Source organism: Xyrauchen texanus, chromosome 3 (assembly GCF_025860055.1).
Source record: "Xyrauchen texanus isolate HMW12.3.18 chromosome 3, RBS_HiC_50CHRs, whole genome shotgun sequence".
Classification (NCBI taxonomy): Eukaryota; Metazoa; Chordata; class Actinopteri; order Cypriniformes; family Catostomidae; genus Xyrauchen; species Xyrauchen texanus.
In genome coordinates, this window is record NC_068278.1 from 10,247,704 (window position 1) to 10,274,927 (window position 27,224).

Here is a 27,224-nt window from a genome sequence, read left to right on the forward strand (position 1 = left end):
TGGATTTAACTTTATTTTCATCTTTCTGGTTATACAATGATAGACATTTTGTACAGCGAACACTGTAAAGCTTAAAACAGAGATACAAAGAGGACATTTAATATCACTATAATTATAACTAAATTAATTTGAGAACTAAACATCTGTATATGTGCTTAGAAACATGAGGTCCACATTCAGTGCTATTACAATCCTAGAGATTCATATTAAAAGAAAACAGATCCATGGTTATAGAAATTATGAAATAATTGCCCATAATAATAATAAACCATTTAACATTTTAATGATAAAAAATAAACTGGTGAAAAATGCAATAATTTGAGAACTACAAAATTAAGCTTCTTGAACTTGATACATAAATCAGATTAAAAAAATTATAGTTGACAAATTGTGATGTGTAGATATATCTGCTTGTCAGTTTTATTTCAAGTCTTCAGTGTCAGGAAAATCTGCATCAGAAGAATGCTTTAATCCAAGTTCATTTAGATTGCTCTGTTAACCATGTGAGTAATTGTGGAGTGTAGTAGGTAATGATGATGTCAGCGCCTGAAAGAAAGAAAGAAAGGATGGAAATGACTTAAAGAACATTCAACAGGTGTATATCATGCAATCATTTGATGCATCAGGGTTAGGCCAAGTAAAAATGGCAATAGTGCTACACACACAAAAATACAACAAAAATAATAAATATAAATAAAATACAAATAATAAACTGCTGCCATTCATCCTCCAAGGATCTGACACGTTCCCACGAATAGGGCTTGAAACTTGAGCCAAGTCAAACCAAATATTATATGAGTGATTTTATTTTTTATTTATTTTATATAAGGTTTGTCATTTTTGCAACAGTTTCTAAAAACAGTTTAGAAAACCCTAATATGTCTAATTGTTTATTTCCTAGCATTAAACAAAAAATACATGAAATAAATGTAAATATAAAATGTAAAAACAAAAATACAATAAATGTATTTTATTATAAAAATAATACAAAATTAAAATGCATTAACATTTTTTAGGCACACAAGTTAAACATTAAAAAATACAATTCAAAAAGTGGCTTTTTTTGTTAGTTAAAATAACTAAATTCAAATGATGTTTTCTACAATGAATTGTATATCAATTCAACAGTAAACTAAATTCTATGATTTGAATTGTTGGTTATCCTCACCATTTTAAGAGGTAGAGGTGCAGCAATGCCATGTGAATTTCATGTTATTTAATAGTTTATCTAACATATCTAATAGTTCTCTGTCTAAAGTAAATGGGATTTGTGCCATTATTGCTTTAACAAAGTAACAGGACACCAATTTGTAACCGATTTATTAAAAATGTTACAAGCAAAGGGCACTACAGAGCAAGATATACAAATTATGGAGAACCTGGGCTCAACAGATACACATTATTTATCTTCCATCTTCCCCTCCTCACCTGCTCGGCGGAAGGCAGTCATTGCCTCCATTACTGAAGTGCGCAGGTCAAACGCTCCGGCTGCAGCTCCGTGCCACAACATGGCAAACTCACCTGACACATTGTACACTGCCAGCGGATGAGTGGGGTGCTGATGAGAGAAAGAGAAACATAAGCTGTGGAGACTTCAGGGACTTTGACTTGGTTAATAAATCTCATGAGTACAACGCTGTATAAACGCTGTATAAATATTTAATTAATATACGTATGTCATACACTCACTACTCATTACCTACCTTATTCTTGACCTCCCTAACAATATCAAGGTATGGTAAACCAGGTTTCACCATCAGCATGTCAGCACCCTCTTTCACATCCCGCTCCTACCAGCATTAAAAAAAATATATATATATATACACATTTATATAGTGTCCCATAGATTAGCCAACACCTTCAGATCTCCACAAAACACTTAAAACAATAAAAGCTAGCATGTTTAACAGTGATCAACTCTTACACAGGCCCGCAGTGCTAGCCCTCTGGCACCAGGGGGCAGCTGATAGCATCGTCTGTCTCCGAAAGCAGGTTTAGACAGGGCAGCATCCCTTCAAATGAAAAATAATGGAATCTCATATTTATAGCACACACAAAAATGGTGAGACACATAAAGTTTCTCTGCTACCAAAAGTGCTTTTGAGAAGGAACCAATCACTGGATTTGCCAAAGTTTTCCAGGTTATTTTAGGATAAGGTCTCCTTCAAAATCTATTCTGTCTGAGGCACTTAGCAGAAAGAAAACTAGATATTCACAATCAGAATTGTAAATTCCACTTTGTTTTCTGTTGTGTGAAATAATCAGTACTTATTATGTTTATATGGCAGTGTTGGGTACAATCTGAAGGGCGTGTGTCCCCTAACGGGTCATTGTAAGAGAGAAATGAGTAGCGCTGTAGTGTATGACTTCTGTGACAATCAACAAGGTGCAAATATAGACATTATTTTTAATTCGCTGAGCGGAAAAACAAACTATTTGACAAGTAGGTTTGCACCGATATGAACATTTTTGGCTGATACCGGTGCCGATTTTAACATAACCAATATTTTGTCATCAGATCACCGTTTTACTAGGAATGTATAAAAAATGTATAAAGTGGTATAAAAGTTTAACATTAAATAATTTCCAATATATATATAATTTTCGATATATATGAAGTCAAGGTCTGCTAGTTTCAACGCATTTTGGATGGTTTCCTTCATAGTGTAGCCGATAGGTAAGTGCCACTTTCACAACGGTCACGTCTGTTTATGGCGGTTTTTCCGCATTAACATGAGAATGACGCAGAATCTAAATTAAATATTTCGTGTTCTTAGGAGAGCCAACCCTTCTAGATACTGTGGCTATTTTTATTTCTGGATTGTTCATTTGAATTCACAGAGTTTTAACAAAGGGCGTTTACTAATTAATTATTCTTTTTTCATATCTGTGTTTTCATGCATATAACCGATATGACGATTTAGTCAATAACTGGCCGATAAATATCGGCAGCCAATATATCAGTCCATCCCAAGTGAAGTGTTTAAGAAAGTAACTTAACAAGTAATCAGGAATGTGATTACTTTTCAATAAAGTAATTGGCAAAGCAATCTCGTTACAATTTGAGAGAAGTAATTAGTTATATGTAGTGGATTACTTTTTTCAGAAACTTCCCCAACACGGTGCTCAATGATACACAACGTTTGACAGCGCCTGTTTCAATCTCTGTTTAAACTGACGAGCCAAACAACCTGTGGTATGCAAGTATCACATGTTTATGCACCATCTAATGGTTATTTCTGACAAAAAAAAGAGTGGTTTCACCGTTTATATCGATCTATTTAATATGGTGGCGGACTTGTGCGAAAAGTGACTCATGCTGGGATAAATTACAGCTTATTTGAATAAAGTAACAGTGATTATTATATTGTTTCTGATATTTTAAAATGAGCATTTGCTGAATATAAGCAACTTCTGCTTGATTAAACTTTTGAATATAATTTTATTGAAAACCCCCATTTGAAATGCATGTATCAAATATGACAAAACATTTAATTGCTGTGCCTCAGGAGGATAATGACCTTTAAATCCTAATTATATAAAAAAAATTACGATTTATTTTTATAGTTTGACTAATGGTGAATTGACTAAACAGTTGAATGTCAATGTTCTCTGACAATTCTTTCACATGTCAGGCTTTACATGGTTAAGAGCTTCCGCAAATTTATTTACTGTTTTTTTTAATACCACAATTCATGGAGTTTTATTAGCATCTATTATTGGGATAAATTTAAATTCAGATTTACCTGTGTTTAAACATCCTGCAAAAACAATCGATGTTTGGTCGGTTTACATGTCAGTCAGACAGTCTCTTTCTGTAGAATTGAGCTAGGCCAAAATAAGCTGCACTAGACTTTATGCCAATATAGGCACAATACAGCCTTTGTGAGACTAAAAAGAATTGTGCACTACCTGAATGGCCCATAGAAGCAGGAGGCAAATTTAGCACTGTAGCTCAGTACTGACACCTAAGAAGAGAAAGACTGAGTCAGTATCTACTACATTCTCTGTATACTTTACTGTCTGCACCCAGAAGTGAGAATTCTCTTGACCTTATTGCCAAGATCGTTGGATATAAGTGCTTGTTTAATTGCTGCAATGCGTCCATCCATCATATCTGAAGGGGCGATGATGTGACAGCCTGGGGAGAAAAAGGCATCAAGTGTGATACAGCTAAATACTGCAGAGCTGCTTTTCAAAAAGGGACAATTACTTGAATTGCAACTGAAAAGAAATTATGGTGTAAGAATATGAAACCTATCTTTAGGTCTTTCATTTTCATGACAATTACGCACATTACTATTCTCATGTTGGGGATGAAATACGACTATTTAATTTAGAGACTAACCTGCTTGAGCATAAGCCAGAGCTACTTCAGCCAACCTCATACAGCTTGCAGCATTATCCAGAGTGCCATCTTCACGCAGGATTCCTGTCACAGAGAAAGTCACAAATTACATAGTGTAGCAGTATTACATTAACCTCTTAAACCCAGAGCGGTCTGGTACCGGGCCCTCTAGTGGGCGCTGATCACCAAAAAATATAACAAATATATTATGGTATTACTCAACAACCAGCTGTTTGATCTGCACAAAATAAGTGTTTTAAACAAGTCGTTTTAAAGCTTAGACTCTTTACAATGAATATAGCTGATCTGAGACCCATTCTAAAATCCCAGATGTGTATGACTGTCTTTCTTCAGTAGAAGATTTTTAGAAGATAGAGCTCTGTCAGGTCCTTATAATGGATGTACACGGGTGCCAGCACTTTGTCGGTCCAAAAGTCACATTTAGGCATCATAAAAGTAATCCACACGACTCCAGTCAATCAATGAATATCTTAAGCGAATCGATAGGCGAATCGATAGATTAACGAAAATAAAAAAGTTGTTAATTTAAAAGTTTTGAACTTTAAACCAACACTTACATTCTGATACAGTTTGAAATGGCCGAACTCTCACGGTACATACGTTCGTTCGTTCGTTCGTTGTTGGTAAGCGGCGCTTCCGAATTCTTGCGTGAATGTGTCAGCTGTTGGCAGGAAGTGCTTTTTCAAAGTTAATAATGTTTAATAATCTACTGATTTTTTTACACAAACCAATTGATTTACTTCAGAAGACATTCATTGATCAACTGTCATAACTGAAGTTGTGTGGATTACTTTTATGATGCCTAAATGTGACTTTTGGACCGTCAAAGTGCTGGCACCCATATACATCCATTATAAGTACCTGACAGAGATCTATATTCTTCTCAAAATCTTAATTTGTGTTCTGCTAAAGAAAGACAGTCATACACATGAGATGGCATCAGGGTAAGTGAATAATGAGAGAATTTTCATTTTTAGTTCACCCAAAAATAATTCTCTTATCATTTACTCACCCTCATGCCATCCCAGATGTGTATGACTTTCTTTCTTCTGCAGAACACATTTGAAGAAAAATATCTTAGCTCAGTAGCTCCTTAAAATGCAAGTGGATGAGGATCAGACCTTTGAAGCTCCAAACTGAACAGACAGTCAGCATAAACGTCATCCACTCCACTGGTTAAATTAATGTCTCCTAAAGCGAAACTATCACCTTTGCTGTGAAAAAGATCAATATTTAAGTACTTGATATCTATAAATCTTCCCTTTCGGTCAGCAGCCATATGCACATTCACGAGAGTTTACACGGTCTCCTGTGACGTATTCGCATTGGCATGTTATAGATGCAATTTCACGTTTTTCTCTCAGTTGAGAAATCCAGGATGAGCACACAAATGACCCATTGTGAGTAAACAAACAGATAAAACCAACAAAGCTTCTGTACAGCGTTACTTCCTCCTACTCGGTTGTAAACAGCACTGATCTTCCGAGTGTGTCGCACGTACGTCTGTTCTCACGTGGACATGTCGACGCGATTACGTCAAATGTGTGTAATTCTGCTGCCCAGAAGTGATGATTTATTGCAAAAAAGTGATTGTTTCCCTTTAGAAGACATTCATTTAACCAGTGGAGTCGCATGGATGACGTTTATGCTGACTGTCTGTTCAGTTTGGAGCTTCAAAAGGTCTTATCCCCATCCACTTGCATTTTAAGGAACTACTGAGCTAAGATATCTTTCTATTTTTCTTCAAATGTGTTCTGCAGAAGAAAGAACGTCATACACATCTGGGATGGCATGAGGATGAGGAAATGATAAGAGAATCATTTTTGGGTGAACTATCCCTTTAAGCATGAAATCCTTAAAAATGCCTTCAGGGTGTAAGGGGTTTAAGGCAAAGCTAAATAAAAAATAAACATTCCAGGTATGTTTATCTTTTGCTGGTTGGTCTTGGACTTCATACTGACACCTGTGCATGACTGGAATACAGTAGATCATGTGATCTCAACATGGCAGCCACCATTAGGGGGACCACCACTGATTATCTTATGTAAGTGTACATCACTTTAAACGCATTTCCTTTGTGCCCTTTTGTTATCTTTCCGCCCCTGATGAGATCTGTGCATGCCACTTCTATGTATGCTAATAGTGCAAGCAGATACAATAAATCTAACCGCAGTGGCCATGAGAGGTATAAGGGCAAAGGCAAACATCACAGGCCAGCATTAGGTCAGGAAATGAACTCCTCAGTTTCTTCACAGCCAGCACTGCAGGATTGTAGTCTGCATCTGCCCCAGAGCCTCTCTCATCCTGGGACAAGAAAATAAATCAATATTTAATCAATCTCAGTGGAGTCTGAAAATCTGAGGCTACTAATGAAAATACTTGCATTTCAATTTTTTCTATTCGCATACAGTTTGTTTTTATTACAAATTATACTATCAGCATTATAAATTGAGGGAAAAGTTCAAATGAAACATTTACTTAAATTTCTTGTTATTTGGTATGTCACCCTTTTTGTTTAAGGACAGCATGCACTCATTTAACAATGTAAAGCGCACTCGCGGTCAGACTGAAACCATTGTACTTCCCACCTTTTCAACTTTAGCAGGAACTCCAAATATCAGCACACACTTCAAGCCTTTTTCTACTAGGGGACGAAGCACACCTTCTAGCTTATTAACACCATATCTGAAATCAACAGAATAATTAGCATGTCAAACAATACATTAGCAATTATAGTTTACACTTAATGACACACAAGGCTATGTACAAAATAGCATATTACCATATTACTCTAGTTTAGCAGTATGCTATAAGTACGGTGTACAGCATGCTAGCTTTTTGTAAGCATGGAACATAGCCCAAGTTAAAGGACAAAACTGAAAGTTTGACAAGTAACCAGACCTCACTTGGACTACTAATGCAACATTATTCGGTCTCAAGGGGACTGAAACACTCAGTGACAGAATAACGAACCGTTGGCTTATCTTTGTGCTTTGTGTTCTACCTCCAGCTCCACCCTGCTTTATCTTACATCGAACGTCCACCCTTACCCTGACATTCAATGCAAACTTTGTCTCTATATATTGAACATTTACACATTTTAAAACTATTGCTTTTTTGGTCATAGTTTTCCCTTTTTTCTTAAGCAAAGCATTCATCAAACTCAAGCATTGAACTCGATCACCAAAGTTATTGTAGGAAAAAAAGATCAAACTTATATTTTCTTAAACTTATATTGCCAAACTAGCCAGCCCCCAATTAAGTGATAGCTTCATTTAGGCTAAATCTGCATCCTTGCTACCTATTCTTAATTCATTTCAATGGTGCGTCATCATGGAAGTTGTAGAACTCAGATATTGTTTATACTTCATCGACACAAAACAAAGTCAAACTTTAAACCACATTTGTAAAACGTCCGCTATGTAAATAGTAAATGCGTTCAATACAGTAAAGGATGATACCTCGCTTGACCAGGTAGACTTGAAATCGGTTCCACCGCATCAGGACTGTCACTGTTAAAGATCGTAAAAGAGAAATTAAAAACTCCACACACAAGTCACTATGCTTTCATTTTACAAATGGGCAAAGTGTCTCATCTAGCTCAACACGTCGCATAGGTTATGGGTTTGATTCCCAGGGAACACATGTGCTAATAAAACAAAATCTATATTTGAATTCACTATAAGTCACTTTGGATTTAAGTGTATAGTGCATAAATAAACTAAGTAAGCATATTAGCATACAATCATAAACTAGATCCATTAACCTATACACCTCTCATCAAACACACAGTAGATAGAAGACATTACGTAATGAAGATGGGATATATGAGGTTATCTGCTCTGAGGTCTGAAGCACAGGTCTGCCAGTATCTGAGAGTGGGGTGGAAGTATCCGCTGTGAAGAATAGAGTCTGCTGGCTGTGACATCGTCCTGTACATTAAAATGGAAGCCAGAAACTTGCAGATGCATTCTACATTCACATATGAAGCAAATACAGAATCACGAATCATAGTTACATACCACAATAAAAAACAAATCTAATTATTTAATCAGTACCTTTGTCATATTTTCCAGTAAAATATCTAGACATCCTTAACATTTGATTTTAAGATTAAAATTAAAAAAGTAAAATTTAATTTGGATATGTTTGTTTTTGGCACAATTCTGAGTAAACTCTAGAGACTGTTGTGTGTGAAAATCCCAGGAGATCAGCAGATACAGAAATACTCAAACCAGCCCGTCTGACACCAAAAATCATCCATGTGATTATCTAATCAGCCAATCATGTGGCAGCAGTGCAGTGCATTAAATCATTCAGATACGGGTCAGGAGCTTCAGTTAATTTTCACATCAACCATTAGAATGGGAAACATTTTTATCTCTGTGATTTTGTGTGCGGCATGATTGATTGTTGGTGCCAGACGGGCTGTTTTGAGTATTTCTGTAACTGCTGATCTCCTGGGATTTTCTCGCATAACAGTCTCTAGAGTTTACTCTGAATTGTGCCAAAATAATAAAATAAAAATGTATTAATTGAGCAGCAGTAAGTCAGATAACCGCTCTGTACAATTGTGGTGAGAAGAAAAGAATCTGAAAATGCTATTCTGTGATGCAGGTTGCGCGGTTTTGGCGGCACGATGGGGACCTTCACAATATTAGGCAGGTGGTTTTAATGCTGTGGCTGACTGGTGTACAAATATGTGTGTGTGATAAATATGAATATAGCTGAAAATTAAGAATAATTTTTCATATTAAACTATTGAATGTAAGGACGTATTAAGAAACGTCTGGAGCGGTTTAGAGCAAGTGGCTGATTAGTTCATTCTTTCCACTCATTTATGAAAATAAACCTTCTAAATGAATGAGCAGCCGCATTCCTGTCATACAACAGATGCATGCATGCAGAAATACTCTGCTTGCAGACAAGACCCATATAGTCTCCTGCTGAACTGTTTGAAACATCCTCGTCATTAACCTATTTGAATCAATTACTTGTCTTTTTTTATTTTGCATTCAAACCAGATGTAGGACTTAATACATTAATTCATAATCTATATGCACTAACAAAAAAGTACTAACCATGTTTGTTTGTTTGTTTGTAATATTTAGTACCATAGTATGTGTGTGTGTGTGTGTGTGTGTATATATATATAAATATATATCAAATAACTATGTTAATTCAACATGCATATTGATATTAAGTTAAATAATTACCAATTTCTCCATTAATGATGGTGTAAGTAAGTCAATAATTAGGTACTTACACATGGAGGTTTAATAATTGGACTAATTAAAAACTAGGGAAAAAAGGCAAAACTACAAATCTTACATTACACACCAGTTCTAACAATTTATTTACATCTAAGTGGCTGGCAGGCACACGTCTCTGAACTGGTAGTTAAGCTTAGCAAACTATGATAAAACTGCACAATGTACATTTAAGCCACAATGTTATTGACACTTTTCAAATGCCTCATACTGCAAGCCTTATATGATAGACACCAAGTGAAACCTCAAAACCGACACAAACTTACCTTGTCTTTTGTGACAGCGGTTATGAAGAGGTAACTGAAGAGTTGCTGCTTGGATCTCTTGTTCGGTACGTGCACTGTTCAGACTGCTCATTGAGTGACAAAAGCTGTCGGCTAATAGCAATTGCCTATGTGAGACAAACTTGATTTCCTCAAGCAGGCGCTTGCCGAATCTCCATTGAGTCGCATTCAAATCTAAGGACGATTATTGTCTTAATAAAGACATTTGTGCTTGTAAATATAATATTTAAAACTCATTAACTTAAAGAAGTCATATATATATACGATACAAATACATATACGCCCTTTTAATGTATATAAAATATTTTTTTTAATCCTCATAAAGTAAACATGAACGATTGTGATTAGTCCATCTTCAACAGCGCAGAGAAAAGTAACAGGTACCACGTGACAACGTCCTTCGTGTGATTCTTTAACAGCGGTCTTGGCAAATATTTTACGCCATAATAACGCCACTTACAAACTTTAATATACATAAAATTCAAAAAACACAGTAAAGATAAAAAATTGAAAAATTATTATTTCGTTCTCGCGATATTAATCTTGTCTCGCGATATTTCTATGGTCTAGTGATTTGAGATCTCGCGATATTTCTCCATGTCTCCAATGGGAAGGCAAATAGCTAATTTCAGGCAGCTAGCTGTTCCCAATAGCTGCACATCCACAGCTGTCAAGCCATATATTCATTAACGACCCTTTGAAAATGTAGCTCATCGCTATATGTTTGTCTGCAACCATCACTGCGATTTAAATCTGTGAGGTAAAAGCTTTCTTCAAATCTTCCATTGGCACATTTAGTCCTCGTCATTATATGCTAACTGACAGCTCTCTTGTTTATACGTACACATTCTTGGGCGATAGTTTATCTGTATAGTATTACTCTATATTATAGTACATGCATAACGTGTAGAAGCTGGCAAGGGCAGTTTTAAAAAGCCCGTTCTATTTTGGGACATTTGCTATAGTTTTACCATGATAGTCTTCGAAGTACCTTAGAGTGCCATCTAAATATCATGGGACATGAATAGGGTTATCATTTCATATGGCAAAATTTTTGCTAATAAAGCCGCTTTTTTCTTTTCTTCCTATTTTTCCCATCAGGCTTTGACACATCACTTTCATCAGAGTTGCCAAATGCACCAGAAGACGAAAGGAAGAAAAAGTTGGACCAGGTCAATCTCAAAAGACACATAATGCTGCCAAAATAGTGAACCACTCTTCAGATGAGGAGTCCTCATAGACTTTAATGTCTATTGCCTTACCTGAATGTATCTCATCACTTCCACTCTTTTGATCTAGTGCCTTGCCCTGAAACATTCATTAATAATGCTGTTTTCTCTGCGAGAGCTGGTGCATTGGTTGGGCTTCGCCACCTTCGAGCTGTTCCTCCACCTGGGCGCACTGCTGGTCTTCAGTGTGCTGGTGGCGCTGCATGTCGACAAGACTCTTGAGATGAGCTGGTGGCTTGTTTTCTCACCTTTATTTGCAGCTGATGGCCTCAGTACCTACTTCACGGCCATTGTTTCCATCCGCCTCTACCAAGAAGGAGAGAAGAGGCTGGCAGTGCTGCGTTTGCTGTGGGTGCTGACCGTGCTCAGCCTCAAGCTTGTGTGTGAGGTGCTGCTATGTCAGAAATTGGCGGAACAGGAGCAGGCGCAGGACCTTTGGTTCGGTCTCATCGTCTCCCCGCTTTTCATCCTCATGCAGCTGCTCATGATTCGTGCTTGCCGTGTCAATTAAAGGACAGAAGGTCTGCACACATGCCAATGGACTTCTTTGAATCAAATGGACTAATGCAGGTGTCATTCAAATGAGGGAATGAATCATTGTGATGTCAGTTTTTTTTATTATGTATTCAAATGAATCTCTGGCTCAAGCATGTAAACATGGCATCATGACATCATATAGAGTGCTTAATGTAATGTGCAATTTTTGATTATTATTCTTGTTGTCCTTAAGTGCTATGAGAGATTGTATACTGTCAAAGTTGCTTTATCTGTCTTATTATCTTTTATTGTTGTTTGTACAATTGTAAATAAACCATAAACATTTAAACACTCATTTGCCAGCTGTATTTGCTCAGTTTGCTGTGATCTTGTTAAATGTTGTCAAATAGGGTTGATGCATTAAAATTTGATTTCAGCTGTATAATAATCACTAGATGGCACTATAACTGTAATTAGCACTTCAATTTAATACTTCAGTGTATCGACAAACAAGATCCTCTCAAGATAAATCATGCAATTACATGTAATGTCCCACAATATAAGATCTATAGAAAAAAGTAATCACACTAAATTAAATTTACTTAAAATAGACACTATGTACGTAAGCAATGTTTGAAATGTCTCTCTCTCTCTCTCTATATATATGTGTGTGTGTGTCTATGCAAACAAGTGTTTTGTTTTACAAGCACAGAAAATGTTTCTGTTCATTTCCTGTCAGCACGGACTGTGCAAAATTATCATTACAAGGTGATAGGGAAGGTATGTTATGTTTATGATCATGAACCTTGCCCTCAGTTTGTGAAAGCATAAGACAATTTCTTTAGGCATATCTTTAGATAGTCTTGTAATAATAAATGACTTACTGGATATCCAGCACATCTACTGTGGCTCTAAATGGCAACAATTGTACAAGAAAGGTCACACAGCCATATCTTAAATTAACATGTTTTCCTGTTCCCACTTCCTTTCTTTATGATGATTTTGAGGTTATCTGAATTCATTACATGCCCAGGTGATAATACGCAGCCATGACTTGGTAAAGTCTATAAATAACTGCACTCTGTACTTATGTTGTCTTGTAAGCACAGTCCTTATTTATATGCCCTTTAATTAATCTGATTAGAACTGTAGATGACATGGATAGTATTGCACACGTCAGCCCCCAGGAACATTACACTTGATCCTCATTATTATTATTATTATTATTATTATATAAAATAAATAACCCCAATGTGGACCAAAAAGAAGATGCAGTCTTCTTCTTTATATATTTGCCTTTTAATTAATCTTATTAAAACTGTATTATAGATGACAAGGATAGTATTGCACCTGTCAACCCCCCAGTAATGCTTCTTTTCTCATTAGTTTTTATAATTCTTTCCCGCATTGACCAAACAGAGAACCGTTGGTCCCCTCCTATTTATTATTTTCGAAAACAGTACTACTATTTTTATTTTATACATTTTTCCAAACATACAAGACACATATTGAATATTTATTATATTGAAAACTTTTTCATTAGATTTTTTTATATATTTACTTTTTAAATATTTATTCTGATGTGACCTTATTCTTAATTTTGTTTATTGGGATTACAGGGGCGTGTATTTATTTGTATCTTATGTAAGACTCCTTTAAATCTGATTAAAATTAATCTGTGTGAGGACAGTAGTTGCCTCATGTCATAGTCATAAGAAACTTATGAAGCCTTTTTATTAGATTTCCTAGATAATTGATCCAACTCTGGATCAAGAGGACAGCTGTCAGTCCCCCTCCAATTGATTACTTTCGAAAAATACTACTTACATACTTTCCCCCAATTAATGTTTGATTTAATTCAAGCGATATGATACGTGTGGGTAAGAAACAGATACATATTTAAGTCCTTTTTTTTAAACTATAAATCTCCACTTTCACTTTCGCAAGTGAAAGTAAAAATGGAGATTTATAGTAAATAAGGACTTAAATATTGATCTGTTTCTCACCCACACTTATGATATCGATTATGAAGAAATTGAGTTTGCCACTGTAGTGTTATGGATTACTTTTATGTTGCTTTTATGTGATTTTTGGAGGATCAAAGTTCTGCCCACCCTTCACTTTATGGACCTACAATGAAGAAATATACTTCTAAAAATCTTTGTTTGTGTTCAGCAGAAGAAAGAAAGTCATACACATCTGGGATGGCATGAGGGAGAGTAAATGATGAGAGAATTTTCATTTTTTAGGTGAACTATCCCTTTAATGATTCCGAAATAATTCTGAAAGGGTTAAAGCATATGAAAGGGGCGGGGCTCACTTTGACTGACATGGCTCGGTTCAACGTTCACAATAGGAATTGGAAGGTGGGCGGTGTCATATGTTAATACAAAAGGTGTGCCTCAAGTCAAAATGACCAAATGAGGTGTCCTCCCTGAGACGGAAAAGCGACGTCACCGGCGGAGGGCGGGGCTGTGTCAGTAGACGGGCATCATCATCATGCAGGATACATTGTTGCAGCCCCAATGATGAACGTGTTCGAATAAGAAGAGGCGCTGCAGGTACGGCGTGATATCATTCGGTTTTAAACATATCCCCACAAAACCCGTTTCCCCAACCATGTCGGGCGGGGATCTTCGTGTTCTTGGCCAAGAGCCCGGGCAGGAGAGCCCGAGGATGCCGGCCTGGAAACGCGAGATCCTTGAGCGGAGGAAGGCGAAGGGCGGCGGGTCCGGGGCAGGTGCCGAGTCTCTCGCATCTCGACTTAACGGCGAGATAGCGGCCAGCAAAAGCAATGATGATGTTTCCAGCGCACATTCCGGCAGGAACTACACCATTACGCCCGCCAGCCAGCATTCTGGTGGCAAACGCTCAACCAAAAGCCCTGATCTGTCTCCGGTGAAAACAAAAGAGCATTGGCCATCCGCGGAGCCGAGCGAGTCGGAGGAGAGAACGGTAATAGACAACGGAACGCAGGAGAGTCTGGTGCTGCAAGAGAGCTTGGGTCCGCTGCACGACAACCCGTTCATTAAGTTTGAGAAAGAGCGCAAGAAGCGCCAGAACCAAGAGAACGCTCCTCGTCCCGTTCAGCACATCCTGGAGCTGTACGGGAGCGTTCCCGGGATACGGACTATTCGCGCTGACAACATCATCATTATTGAATCCGACCCGGATTACTTTCCGGAAGGATGTGGTTTGAAGCATGCATCGAAACTGCAGCAGAACGGCACGGTGAGCGGATACAGCTCTCTCAATGACCTCTTAGACCGGAGAGGTAGTCCGGTTACCGAGATACGGGCAAACGAAGTGGTTATTTATGACACTGGGCTCAGCAAAAGCGAAGAGAACCTCAGCACGTTGGGACGGCAGGATTCCGCCTCAGTCGAGGGGCAAGGCAGGGTGAGTCGCATGCTCCAGAAATTTGACAGGAATTATGGTAAGTTGCAACCCAAGTCACGCAGCACGGAAAACCTCCTGGACTTGGATTCTAGTCCTATCAGGCCAAGCTCCCGACCCAAACCTCAGCCAGATGTGGTGCCAAAAGTTGGATCTCCAATCCGTATTTCACACAGCAACGTCTTCCATGACAACCAGTCTTCCAATCATCACGCCTCTCCTTGTGACTCAGGGAGCAGTACACCTGTGTCCGGGTCCCCTCAATTAGTGTCTTCTGCACGTAGGCGTTTTGATGGTAGTGGGGAACGAGGTGTGACTGTGCGTCCCAAGGAGGACACGGAGACGTCGCCGTCCAAGCCTGTTAGGAAAAAAGACTGGGAAAGCACAGATGGGGCCTCCAAAGCCAAGGTGCCATGCTCTCTGGAGAGCCACAGCCCCACGTCGCCACCCCTATCGCCCAGTTTTGAGATCCGTCCCTCCCCTCGCCCGGATCTTTCCCTCCTTCCGGCTGGCGACGTACAGGCCCGTGCCCTCGCCAACCTGCGCCTCCAGTCTCGCAATTCCTTCACCATCATACCCAAGAGTCGTGCTGCCATCTCGTCCCCTGGCAGCACAGCACCCTCCAGCCCGGTCCTTTCGCCCCCATCGCCACGATCGCCAGTGGGTTTGGCAGCACCAGAGCCTGCAGTGCCAACTTCCTCGCCCGCTCCATTATCACCCCCCACACCGAAACTTACAGAAAAGGTGACTGTAGCAGCCAAAACGGAGTCTCCGCAGCTCACGCCCAGCTCACCCATCCCAGCTTCACCCTGCTCAACTGGGTCGCCCACCAAATCGGTCCTACTTCCAGATGGACCTCTGGTTGACAAGCTGCCCATCACTAACATCGACGACATAGTGGTGGAGGCCACATCGCCCATCCCAAGCCCTGCAGTGCAGAGCCGCAAAGGGAATACGTTTACAGTCGTTCCGAAACGGAGGCATGAGGCCCCATCCGGCCCCGTTGAGTCCCAGGAGCCTGTCTCGGACTCACAGAGCACGCCACCTGCTTCACAGGCTCCCTACGCCCAACTGGGCACCCTGCTTAAAAAGCGCTACCCTGCTGCAGAGGAAATCGAGGTCATTGGGGGTTACCTCTCACTTGGGCGATCCTGCCTTTCCAAGACTGGTTCAACAGGAAAAAAGGTAAAGATACTCCTAGCATAATAGCAAATGAGATTTAAGAACTGTATTCTGCAAGGCATGTTTACTATATGAAGAAAGGCATCTTTTTTATTAAGGAATAGTCTGTAAAAAAAAAATTCGACTTGCCCCCCTCGTTCATAAAAAAAAGTGGTTCTAGTAAGGCACTTACAATGAAAGTGAATGGGCCCAGTCCATAAACACTGAAGTACACAGCGCTTCAAAAGTAAGCTACAGGATGCAAGTAATAGGCATTAGGCGACTGATAGGTTATGAATAGGATTTTTGAACAGGTTTCTGATTGGTCTAAGTCACAGTATATGCTCTCATTGCGACTTAAATTTGTAACCAAACCTGAACTGCAGTAAAGATCTTGCTGGGGGATCAGGTGATTTACACTGGAAAATGAGTCATGTGTTCAGTTCTGAGTTCAGTCTTAAGAGTTGCTGAGCTATAATAAAATTCTCTTAAAGGAATATTTTGGGCTCAATATACAAGTTAATCTCAACTGACAACATTTGTGGCATAATGTTGATTACCACATAAAATAATTTAGATTTTATCACACTGAAATCATGTTAACAAGCATTTTGTTTAAGTCTTGTGGCTATACTTTTGAAACAGTCAGTATTTTAACATGTACACATTGGCCCCCCTTCACATCCATTCTAAGTGCCTCAATGTAACCCTGCCCACAAATGCTGTTGATTAAGTTTAACTTGTATTAAACCCTGAAATATTCCTTTTAGTTGATCTGTGATCTGAAGGGTGTGTAAAATGGCAAACGTTTGGAAGCCTGCATTTATTGTTTCACATAAATGCAATTGAGATTTCTTAACTAATGATTATATGAGGTCTTGGCCAAGAAATCAGTGGATCTATAGTTGACGCCATACAGTATTTCTACCACTGATATATCCCAGTCTAACATGGTCAGAGCTTTGACTAAACGGCAAAAGGTCTGATCCACATTGCAGGTTATTCTTGCCAAGAACTGACAACTTCAACAGGATTGGTCCCACGTAAAATGACCAATCACAGTTTGTTTTTATGCGCTAATTGAGGCAAGTTTATCTGAAATAGATAATAATCTGAAATAGACACCGTACATAAAACACAGAAGAAGATAAAATCCCTGCAGGAAGTGTTTAGATTTTGCTGATCAGATTTTCTGCCCGCCCAAAAGTAACAAGCCCTGATTATTTCACACATAAAACTCAAAACAAAGGGGAATATTCTGATCTGTCCATGGATATGTATTGTTCTTGCTTTTAAGTGCATCAAACAAGAATATAGTGTGTAATAATAATCAGATGGACTGTGGTCGGTCAGTGGGTGTGGTGTCTAAAGTTGAGACGATCGATATTGATACCTGTAGTTTTACACAGCCATACTTGAGATTTGTTTGACTGGTGAGGTGGTGACATAACATGCTGGCATTCACAATGGACTGTCAAAATAAAACCAAACAGGCAACAGTAAGGTGTTTAAATGGATCAATGTATTGGTGTTGTCAAAGCAGTCATTAATCTTTTTCAAAATATAAATCTGTTTATTATTGTATTTTTGTCATGGCAAGCATTACTATTACTATTGCTCATTCTCGAGGTTATGGATTTAAACAAACTCCTTACTACAGGTAGATAGTGTGGTTTGCCGAATCTCATACACAGCCGATAGCTGATTAATTGGCCGATAGTTTTTAATATTTAATATCAATGTAAAATAGTGCTGAACTTAACTGTGAAGTGTTAATTTCCATGACAATGCTTCACTAAATTTCTCCCACAATGGTACCTTCTTCAAAGTCATTGCCATCTGAAATTAATAAAAAATATTAATTAAAATATTACAGGTTAAATGTGTTTGATGTTCAGCAGTAACATAAAACACTGCCTTACAAAGCCAAATAGTGACTTCATCACTACTGACAGTATTTATTTATTTTATTATCGTACGAAATCTCTGAATGATGCACAAGACAGAGAGAGAAAAAGGGTAAAAAAATAAAACTTAAGTCTTGCATTTTTAAATGTAATTTTAGAACACTATCTGTGTTGATTTATTCAGATAGCGATACTTAAAAAACGAAACTATCGGCCCCATTTAATCGGTAAATCTGATATATCGGTTGGCCTCTACTCCTAACCCCGAAGTATTAAACTTTGGTTCCTAACTCACCCCACACAGTCTATGGACAGGAATTATACCTCAAATGCAGATTTTCTAATTGATCTGACTTAAAATTTTCACCTGATGGATGATTAAACTGGTGTAAAAATGCTATAGACTTAGCCATATATAGGGACCAGAGCATCATTTAGATTTGGGGGTGGGCTCTTTTGATTTGTGGGCAAATCCAAAACACCATAGCAACTGCCTAGCATTGCCCTACCATTATGGCAGTGAGTTTTGCATGGGCAAGCACCGCTCATATTTTCTTAAGAACATGTAAAAATCTAGTTTCGTGAATTACCTCATTGTGAAATATACTCTTGCGCACTCATACTTTACGGCACAGCGAGCCATCAGTCTTTAGTGTAGGTTTGATTGGAGGAATTTAACTGAAATATGTCATTTGATGGTCACTAATGATGTTTGATCTCACATAAAGTCGGCGTCACACTAGCTGGAATTGCCCAGCGCTTTTTAGGCATAACCTTCGTTTACATAATCGCCGGCCAGTAGGTCCAACTCAAATGGATTAAATAAACTTCAATTTTACCATGGATAGAATGCAATTAAATCGAGAAATCAAGACAAAATGTTGGGTTGATTTAGTTCATTTTGCGTGTATCCTCCTAAATCACTCTCAATTGTTTAAGGCGACCTCCACGTTACGGGGAATCAAAGAGAGATAGGGAGTCAGAGGGGGTCACCCCTCCACCATTCTCAATTGGCAAGTGTGTCATACCTCAGACTGAAGATGAAGGTGAGATCTCAGCAAAAGTCTGTAAGTGTGATAACCTTGGCCAAAATTGAGTTGTTTGCAGTAGTGGGACGCCAGCTTAACTGACAGTATTCTTTCCACTCTCCTGTCCTATTGTCCATTCAAGAATCCACCCTGTCAGACACCGGTTTGGTTATGTTATGTGCTGCTGTTCTTTCATTCTTGATTGTGTTGAGGTGTTTCGTGATTGAGGTTTGGCCCATGTATGTCATGCCTTTTGTTTGGTTGCTTTTAGATCTGACATTGAAGCTCTGTCTGGTTTGGAGCTTGGGCAGGGAAGCAGCAATAATAAAAACATCAAGAGCATGTCATTTGTTTGGAATTTGGGCCTTGTGTACATGTGTTTTAAAGCGTATATGTTTCTTTCTCCCTGCTGTTTTTCCTCTCATTCTCTGTAGTTTTTCTCTGTGGGTTCACAGTCTTTATTTCTGTGTTTGTGGGACACTGAGAGAAGAGTCTTTATGGCATACTAACATCACATGCTCTTCAAACTCTGTAGGCCAGGACTGTGTTGATTTAACTACTTGGGCTCTTTAGTTCTTTGTGTAGTTTAATATAACCATTTTTTTGTTACATGATAAGTGTGTTAAAACTTGATTTTTACATTGTGTGAAGAAAATGTGAGTGGTGCTAGCTTGACTTTGCAAAACTTCCTGCCAAAAATGCTAGGGTGTTGTGGTTGCCAAGGCCTTACTATGAGGTTGCTAAGGTGTTCTGAGTGGTTGTTAGATTGTTGCTTCCTAGTGTATGCTGGGTGGTTGATAGGTGGTTACTTAAAAGTTTACTAGTCTCTGTGATATTTTGGTCCCTAGTTATTAAGGGTGTATGATATATCGGTTGCTTTTTGGAACTACTATGCCGATTATTATTTGTATTCTTTTATTCCTCCTTGTTACTTCGTGGCCAGCGCTGGATGAGTCCCCAGTATTACAGCCCCTTGTGGTGAAATAAAACAGTCACTGACATCTCATGGGTATTTGCTTAATCTTAAATCTTTTGTCATTGACAAAATTCATCCATATTTTTATTCTCACTTCAATGCATATTTTGCTATTTTGATAAAATAATCAAGTTTTCTGAATTATAGCGAGGGCACACAGAGATAAATGCGACTATTTGAAAATAGTATTTATACCAAAGCATAATTTTGGTAAATACTTAAATGTAGAGCATATAACAGAGCCAAGTCTCCCACATTACAAAATAATAGTCCAAAATAAGAGGCGTGTATGCACTTGTTTATAGTTAAAAGTCTCGCTTTATGCACCAAATTTTGAATTTTTCTGGTTATTACTGGAATTTTGGTTCAACAATAAACAACATCTTGGATTTTATTCATTTTGGATTCAGCTGGATCTAGGTGCAGCTAAGGATTTTAATGAAAATAAACAAATATAAATAACTGGTAGACACAGGAACAAACAAAACATCCACGATGGGAAACAAGAACATAAACAGGAGCAAACATCTACGAAGGGCACTGGTTAAACATGGGAGGTCAAACACATGCAGGTACATACAACAACTGAGCAAAAATGGATCTAGCGGCTCCATTCATTCCCGTCAGTTTTGTGTCCTTGCCAAGTGCACAGACTTTTCTGATGCTACACTGAAGTCCATGTACTCGATCGGTCTCATTGCGCACCAGTGGAGGGAATTGCTGGAGACCGGAGATTGCACATGGAAGGAGTATGTGAGGCTAGTTTTGGAGACACTCGCTGCAGAGGAACCACCTCTCTCAATCCCGGTTTCAGCTTCTGAGCGTTCCATGCCTGCCACAGCCAACGAGCCAACGCCCACGCCTGCCACGGTCAACGAGCTGGAAGTCTCGTCAGTCCCAGAGCCAGCGTTGCCAGCCTCGTCCGTCCCAGAGCCTCCTTAGCTGCACCTAGATCCAGCTCTCTTGACTTCATCCCAGTGTAACACTATGTCTGTGCCTGTCATTGTAAGGAAAGATTAAGGCATCTTTGTAATGGTCTATATAACAATTTGAAAACGTATTGGCCAATTAATTGGTTATCCGCCTTTTCCACCACCTTCGATATCGATATCTGCAAAATCCACAGTATAAAAATTGTGTGCAGATTCTGATATACAATTATTTTGAACATTTATTGGAAATGTGGGGTTTATGGACTACGCTCTCGGGATATTGTACTCATGAATGTTCTTAAAGGTCACTCTGAAATGGGTATAAAGGCTTTTACATTTCCAGCACCATTTTCTTGAAAACAATTTGCAATCTGTCCTTAAACGTCAAGATCTTACTACTCTTTGTGAATTTGGAATGATTGTTAAATCCAAGGAATTACAATCTTTTGATTGGAACTGTTCTTAATGATTGTGTTTTTATATGTTGTTCCATAATATGATGTCGATGTATGTATTTATGTGCTATACTGTCTAGATCTGGTTGCTGCATTTCTTGGCCAGGTCTCTTGTAAAAGAGATTCAGATCTCAATGGGACAGACCTGGTTAAATAAAGATTAAATAAAATAACAACTTTGAAAGAGAATAAAGTTATTATTTAACTTTATGTCTATGTCTCTATAATTTCCATGTTTCAGAGGAACTGTTCTCTGTTATTGATAAAGAAGCATATAATTAACTCTCATTAGCATTCTTAACATACATTAACTGAATTCTGAGTAGCTTCATGTTAGGCTCTCATTAAAGTGTTAATATTTCTTCTTTTATTAAATGTTCTCCCAATAACTGAATTCAGAATTTATTTCAGCCTCCACTTTAGCTCATCATATTGCTTGCTGTGTTGGGCTTTAAGTAGTTCCACCTGACAATTCTAGTAGTGTGAAGATTACAAATTGCAGTTGTCATTGTCACCCAATTGAATGTATAGCCACACAAGAGACATTTTATTTTACATGGCGGTGAGAATATGTCAGTGAACTTTCGTCATGGTTTCGCTATTTGCTTTTATGTCTCTGTTACTCATTCTGAGGGCTTTGAATAGGGAGTGTCTTATTGTAATGGATTATTTTGGTATGGCCCAGATTTAGAAAGCTTGCCAGAGTATTTTGCAGGTGCCGATGACACTGGTGTGTGTTTGTGCAATGTGTACGTGGGATGTTGCTTAGTGCTCTTGTATTAACACACTAACCCTCCATCATTCTGTTTGCCTTTGATACTGTTGAGTGGTTTTAGTGGATATTGTTCCCAGCCAAACAGTTCCTGTACCAAACCCAGCCTTACTAAACAAGATGCTGAAAATGTCACCTGCTTATTTGCAGGGTTAGCCAAAGCAAGCTTTACTATTTTTATTGCTCATACTTGAGGTCAAGGTAACCTTAAAGGCAGGTTAAACTTGATTTTTTTTCCATGTGCTGCTTTGTCTCCCATACAGTTGCACGCTTTAGCCTTTTTAAAATACACTCTTTTGACCACGAGCACATACGAATGCATTCAATGCATGTGCACTTCGACTGCTTTGTGACATGCTTTAAGTCACCGTACTTCCAATTTTCCAATCTACACAGATTTCGAGATCAGCATACGTTATGCTGATTTTTTACATGCAGCCCAGTTTTCTAGATACCATGCTTGTGAGGCATTTGGAAAACCATAGTATACTTTGTCCTTAAGTATTAAACGTTGCATAACTTGTAACACACCATTTGTACTACAAAGTCATATACCTATTACGTTTCTAAGTGATCAGCAATGTTGGGGAGTAGTAGAAATGTTGTGACGCTACTAACGTAGCAACATTTTTCAGCAATGAGCGTCATTTTCCAGCGAGTATTACAGTAGCGTCACAAAATGCTACATTTGTGACTCTCGGCACCATTCTATGTACGCTGTACTTCAACTCGGTGTTCCAGTGTTGGGGGGGGGGGGTTTCCGCCCATGCCCATGCCCATGCCTAAATCCATCACTGATTGCAAACTCAACAGTGGTGCCGAGGGAGAAATCAAATGTGCTCCCCTAAACCGTCATCTCTCTCTCTCTCTCTCTCTCTCTCTCTCTCTCTCTCTCTCTCTCTCTCTCTCTCTCATGTAGCACTGGGAACTGCAAATCATTTAAGTGAGACAGTTCATGTAAATAAACCTGTTAAAATAAACGATTCCCTTATATTTAGCATTGGGAACTCTGATTAATTTTAGTAAGTTGGTTCTTTCAGACGGTTCATGTAAATTCACTGATTCACTTGAGGCCCACGCAGCCTTATAGGGACTTTGCCTTATTTGTTAAGCAAAATAATTTGTTAAGTCCTGCAATGCATCTCTGTATTTCAATTCAGTTATATAAAACAGGATGTTTTATTAGTTTGTTTATAAGTGTATGTATACTGTATCTTCAATGTGATATTGTCACCCCGTATGAAAATGAACTTACTATACTATAGTAATATGCTAGTAACCATAACCGTTGTAATCATGGTTAATTTTATGGTTACTTTGGTTTTACTACAAATAACATGGATAAGCAATGATTGCTGTAGTGGTTAATTTTCATGAGGGAATGTCACCTTAATTAAATGTTTTATTATCAGGTAATATTATTGAATTTTGTAATCTGATTGCAGAATTAAATATGGGGACTAGTTCTTTCGATTATTCCTCCTCACACTTACACTTTGAGAAAAGATGAATGCTACTTCAGTGTTATTCTAACTTTGTCTACTTTTCTAATAGAGGAACTTTAGTAGAAAACAATGAAATGACATTATTTTAATTAATGGCATATTCTTTCCCAGATCAAGTAGAGGACAAAATTATGGAATCATCAACAAAACAAAATCACAATTAGTACTTTGTTGCTCCCCCTCTGGCTTTCATGATGGCCTGAATTCTTTGAGACATGGACTTCACTAATGAAAAACAATATTCTCTGTCAAGCTGGTTCCAACTTTCTCAAATAGCGGTTGACAGATCAGCTTTGCAGGATGGAGCCTTGTCATGGACCAATGTTTTCAATTTCCACCATAAAATTTTAATCGGATTGAGATCTGGACTGTTTGCCTGCCATGTCATTAAGTTGATATGCCTTTCCTGAAGAAAAGCTTTAAAACTCTTTGCTCTGTGGCAAGATGCATTATCATCCTGAAAAATGACTTCTTCATCACCAAACCTTTTTTCTATCGATGAAATGAGAAAAGTGTCCAAAATGTCAATGTACACCTGTGCATTGACTGTTGAGGTAATGATTCCCATCTCCCAAGGGCCGGTTGCACCAGCTATACATAAGTTACAACTTAGCCTACTTGTGGCGGAAATGGGCACTAAGTCACAATTTACGCACTACTAAATATTTTGAGTTACATTGAGGTAGAATGTAACCCTACGTATAAACTCAATATTTACAGTATACTTTACAGTGACTGGGAACAACCAACTTCTTTTGCCATACTCAGTGTTGGATTTCCTTCTTGAAAGAGTTTTATAATCCTTTCCATTGTTTCAGTTGACAACTCTCATGTTGGGGCCATGTTTCCTTTTAATCAGCCAAGTCCTACTGCTCATTAAGGTCTGTAAGCACTCTCTTTTAATAGCAGACTAATTTGCATTTTTAGACTTGTGGCGGTATTGTTGTAGAATTTTTTAATTTTTTTACTCAACATTGAGTGATTCCATAATTTTGTCCTCTACTTGATCTGGAAAAAATATGCCATTTAATTAAAATAATGTAATTTAGCCAGAATGTTCAGCTTTCTGAGATTTGTTAATTTGCTACGAAGTAAAAAAAATCTGAGTGAACATCCTCTAAGTGTGGTGATTCCAATTTTTGCCAGGGGTTGTATGTTAAGTGAACTAACCTGAATTAGGGAAGTGCGTTTCGCAAACGTAACGGCCAAAGACATCCGTCTGCACATGTATAGCTGTGTGTATATATATATATATATATATATATATATATATATATATATATATACAGTATATCAACATATTATATACACTTGAGAGATGGTTATATTGTTTATTCGATAAGAAGACATGCACATAAACTAAGATGGAAACACATTTACAGATTAAATTCCTTGATATATATAAAAAAAGTCACGTGACCTTGCCTCAACAAGTCATGTGACTGAATAATCACTCGTAACTGGACTAACCAGCACTTTTGGCACTTTTCCACTGCATGTTACGGCTCGACTCGACTGCCCGCTTTACTTTTCTGAGCTTGCTTTTCCAATGCAGTTTAGTGCAGCCTCAACGTGGGTAGGATTATAGACTGATCGTCATAGTTGCGTTGCCCCATCCAGCTCTCGTTGGACCCTCTCCTCGGCTACTAACGAGTGGACCGTCTGCACCTCGTTTATTGACCACAGCGTGGTTTTGCGCACAGCCATTTCTTTTTACAATTCGAAAGTCGCTTGAACAAATGATACCGCTATTGCTGTAGCTAACTTTAAAACTAGCGGGTTGATGTCCTGTGACGCAAATCCAGTGACGCTGGTAGTGACAATTCTTTCTGACCAATCAGTGATCTGCAGGGTTTTGACGTCACATTTAGTATCAGCTTGGCTCGCTTGGAACCTCAACCAAGGTGGTACTAAAAAAAGTACCAGGTACTATCCACAGTGGAAAACCCCCAAAAAGCAAGCAGAGTCGAGTTCAGCTGTACAGTGTTGTGGAAAATCCCCATAATATCGTTACATAGCATCTCAGATGTTGCTCTGGTCATTCTGAAATGCTGGAGCTTTAGTCTGTCATGAAAATGAGTGGCTGCTATTACAGGCTTTCACTTTCAGACATAAGTCGTCTGCCACCAGTCACAAGCAAACATGAGGTTTGTGAGAGCATTTTGTCTACGTGCTCTAAACCGCAAGTAATTTATTACTTTGAACAAAAGAGACATAGTGGCTTCTCCAGTGGCTACAACTTCCATTCTGTGCCAATTTGGCCAGTTTTCTGAACACCTGGGATGAATGTTTCCAATTCTCTTTTATTTTTAATCCTTAATTTCTCCTCCATATTAGAGGTAGCATTACTGTCATTGCACATTCTTTTAATAGCGTTCCGTCTTGAAAATATTTTATGCGGCGTGCCTTCCAAACACTTCCATCAAGACAGATGGAAGTGCTCCCCTTCCTTGCAGGTCCTTATGAGTGTGAAAGTCCATCACGTTTAATTATTGACCAGTCAGAATAGCGTCTTTTCCATCATACACACCTCTTTCACTCTCTCTCCCCTCCACCATCTACCCTTCAATTAACCGCTGTCCTACAGGAAGTGCTTTTTATGCAGACAGACACTGGCTGAATGTTTGTGTGTATTTTTACTTTTCCGTCATTATACACCATTGTGTCATGGACTTTGAACTTCAGATCATTTAGTGGTGTATAGTGCATTCTTGACAGCATTATGTAATCCCATATGGACCATTTCTGTGTGTATGTGTGTGTGTCACATGGCTGCAGTGTCTACAATAGAGTCGATGTAATTAGAATTCAGACTGCAAAGCGCCACGGTCACTGTCATGTTTAATTCAGGACACACTCCACTCTGTATGAAAGAGGGCGAGAGAAGATTATAGTATTAAAGAGAGAAAGTTGTAGACAAAGTCAATGTGAGAGTTTTAAAGGGTCACCGTTGACCTTGGAGTCCAATGTGTTTTCACTGTGATCGGATAGAGATCCAATCAAAGTAAAGCCCAAAGTTTACTTAATTCAGAAGCAAATGCTAAGCACCAGCAGAGTGCATGAGCACTGAACGCATGCGGATTGATTTTTCTAACCACGCATACTCTGAACATGCAGTATGCACCTGGAATTATTTGCAATAATTTGTGGGTCCACAAGGTGGCAACACTCACAGTTGAGCCATTGCTGTCACAAAGAAACAATAGAAGATTTAATCGCTGCTAAAAACCAGAAGACGAAGGTGGAAACAACAACAGTGGATGAGGTCAGGACATATAAAGACATCTTTATGGGTCTAAACTCTTGAAGATAAATAATCCAGTCTCTCATAGCAGTCATAGCTCAGATGTGCCAACCGCCTGTGTATGCGCGCAAAGTCAGATGAAGTATACTCGAAAGGCTAGCGTTCGACTACAATTAAATGATATTCATCTCGCGTTCACCACTTTGTAAGTGCTAATGC

General features: G+C 38.5%; 3 protein-coding genes across 3 annotated transcripts in view; 2 read left to right on the forward strand and 1 right to left on the reverse strand.

Annotated features, from left to right (window-relative positions):
- Nucleotides 1–2: 2 nt before the first annotated feature.
- LOC127622039 (delta-aminolevulinic acid dehydratase-like) lies at nucleotides 3–10,255 on the reverse strand. Its single transcript, XM_052095941.1, has 12 exons — nucleotides 9,906–10,255; nucleotides 8,179–8,301; nucleotides 7,831–7,881; nucleotides 6,958–7,054; nucleotides 6,538–6,673; nucleotides 4,349–4,432; nucleotides 4,053–4,141; nucleotides 3,913–3,968; nucleotides 1,925–2,012; nucleotides 1,704–1,790; nucleotides 1,429–1,558; nucleotides 3–546 (listed from the first exon to the last, which is right to left on the reverse strand). The coding sequence occupies exons 2-12, from the start codon at nucleotides 8,295–8,297 to the stop codon at nucleotides 479–481; spliced, it is 1,005 nt and encodes a 334-aa protein (XP_051951901.1). The 5' UTR covers nucleotides 8,298–8,301; nucleotides 9,906–10,255; the 3' UTR covers nucleotides 3–478.
- A 283-nt stretch (nucleotides 10,256–10,538) lies between these two features.
- On the forward strand, nucleotides 10,539–11,973 carry LOC127632259 (transmembrane protein 203-like). The gene is made up of 2 exons (XM_052110835.1): nucleotides 10,539–10,683; nucleotides 11,025–11,973. The coding sequence occupies exon 2, from the start codon at nucleotides 11,250–11,252 to the stop codon at nucleotides 11,661–11,663; it is 414 nt and encodes a 137-aa protein (XP_051966795.1). The 5' UTR covers nucleotides 10,539–10,683; nucleotides 11,025–11,249; the 3' UTR covers nucleotides 11,664–11,973.
- A 2,110-nt stretch (nucleotides 11,974–14,083) lies between these two features.
- The window catches only part of tprn (taperin), a 41,667-nt gene continuing 28,526 nt past the window's right edge, over nucleotides 14,084–27,224 (forward strand). Inside the window, exon 1 of the mRNA XM_052103665.1 lies at nucleotides 14,084–16,210. Coding sequence (XP_051959625.1) covers nucleotides 14,249–16,210 — 1,962 coding nt within the window. The 5' untranslated portion in view covers nucleotides 14,084–14,248. The remainder of the gene's footprint in view (nucleotides 16,211–27,224) is intronic.

What these genes read in the sequence shown, in the direction of transcription:
- LOC127622039 (XM_052095941.1), bottom strand. Translation starts at nt 8,297, where the DNA reads ATGTCACAGCCAGCAGACTCTATTCTTCACAGCGGATACTTCCACCCC. An exon ending in ATATATCCCATCTTCATTAC is followed by an intron (nt 7,882 to 8,178) that starts GTAATGTCTTCT and finishes GATCTTTAACAG; the next exon opens with TGACAGTCCTGATGCGGTGG. An exon ending in CCAACGATCTTGGCAATAAG is followed by an intron (nt 3,969 to 4,052) that starts GTCAAGAGAATT and finishes TTCTCTTCTTAG; the next exon opens with GTGTCAGTACTGAGCTACAG.
- LOC127632259 (XM_052110835.1), top strand. Translation starts at nt 11,250, where the DNA reads ATGCTGTTTTCTCTGCGAGAGCTGGTGCATTGGTTGGGCTTCGCCACC.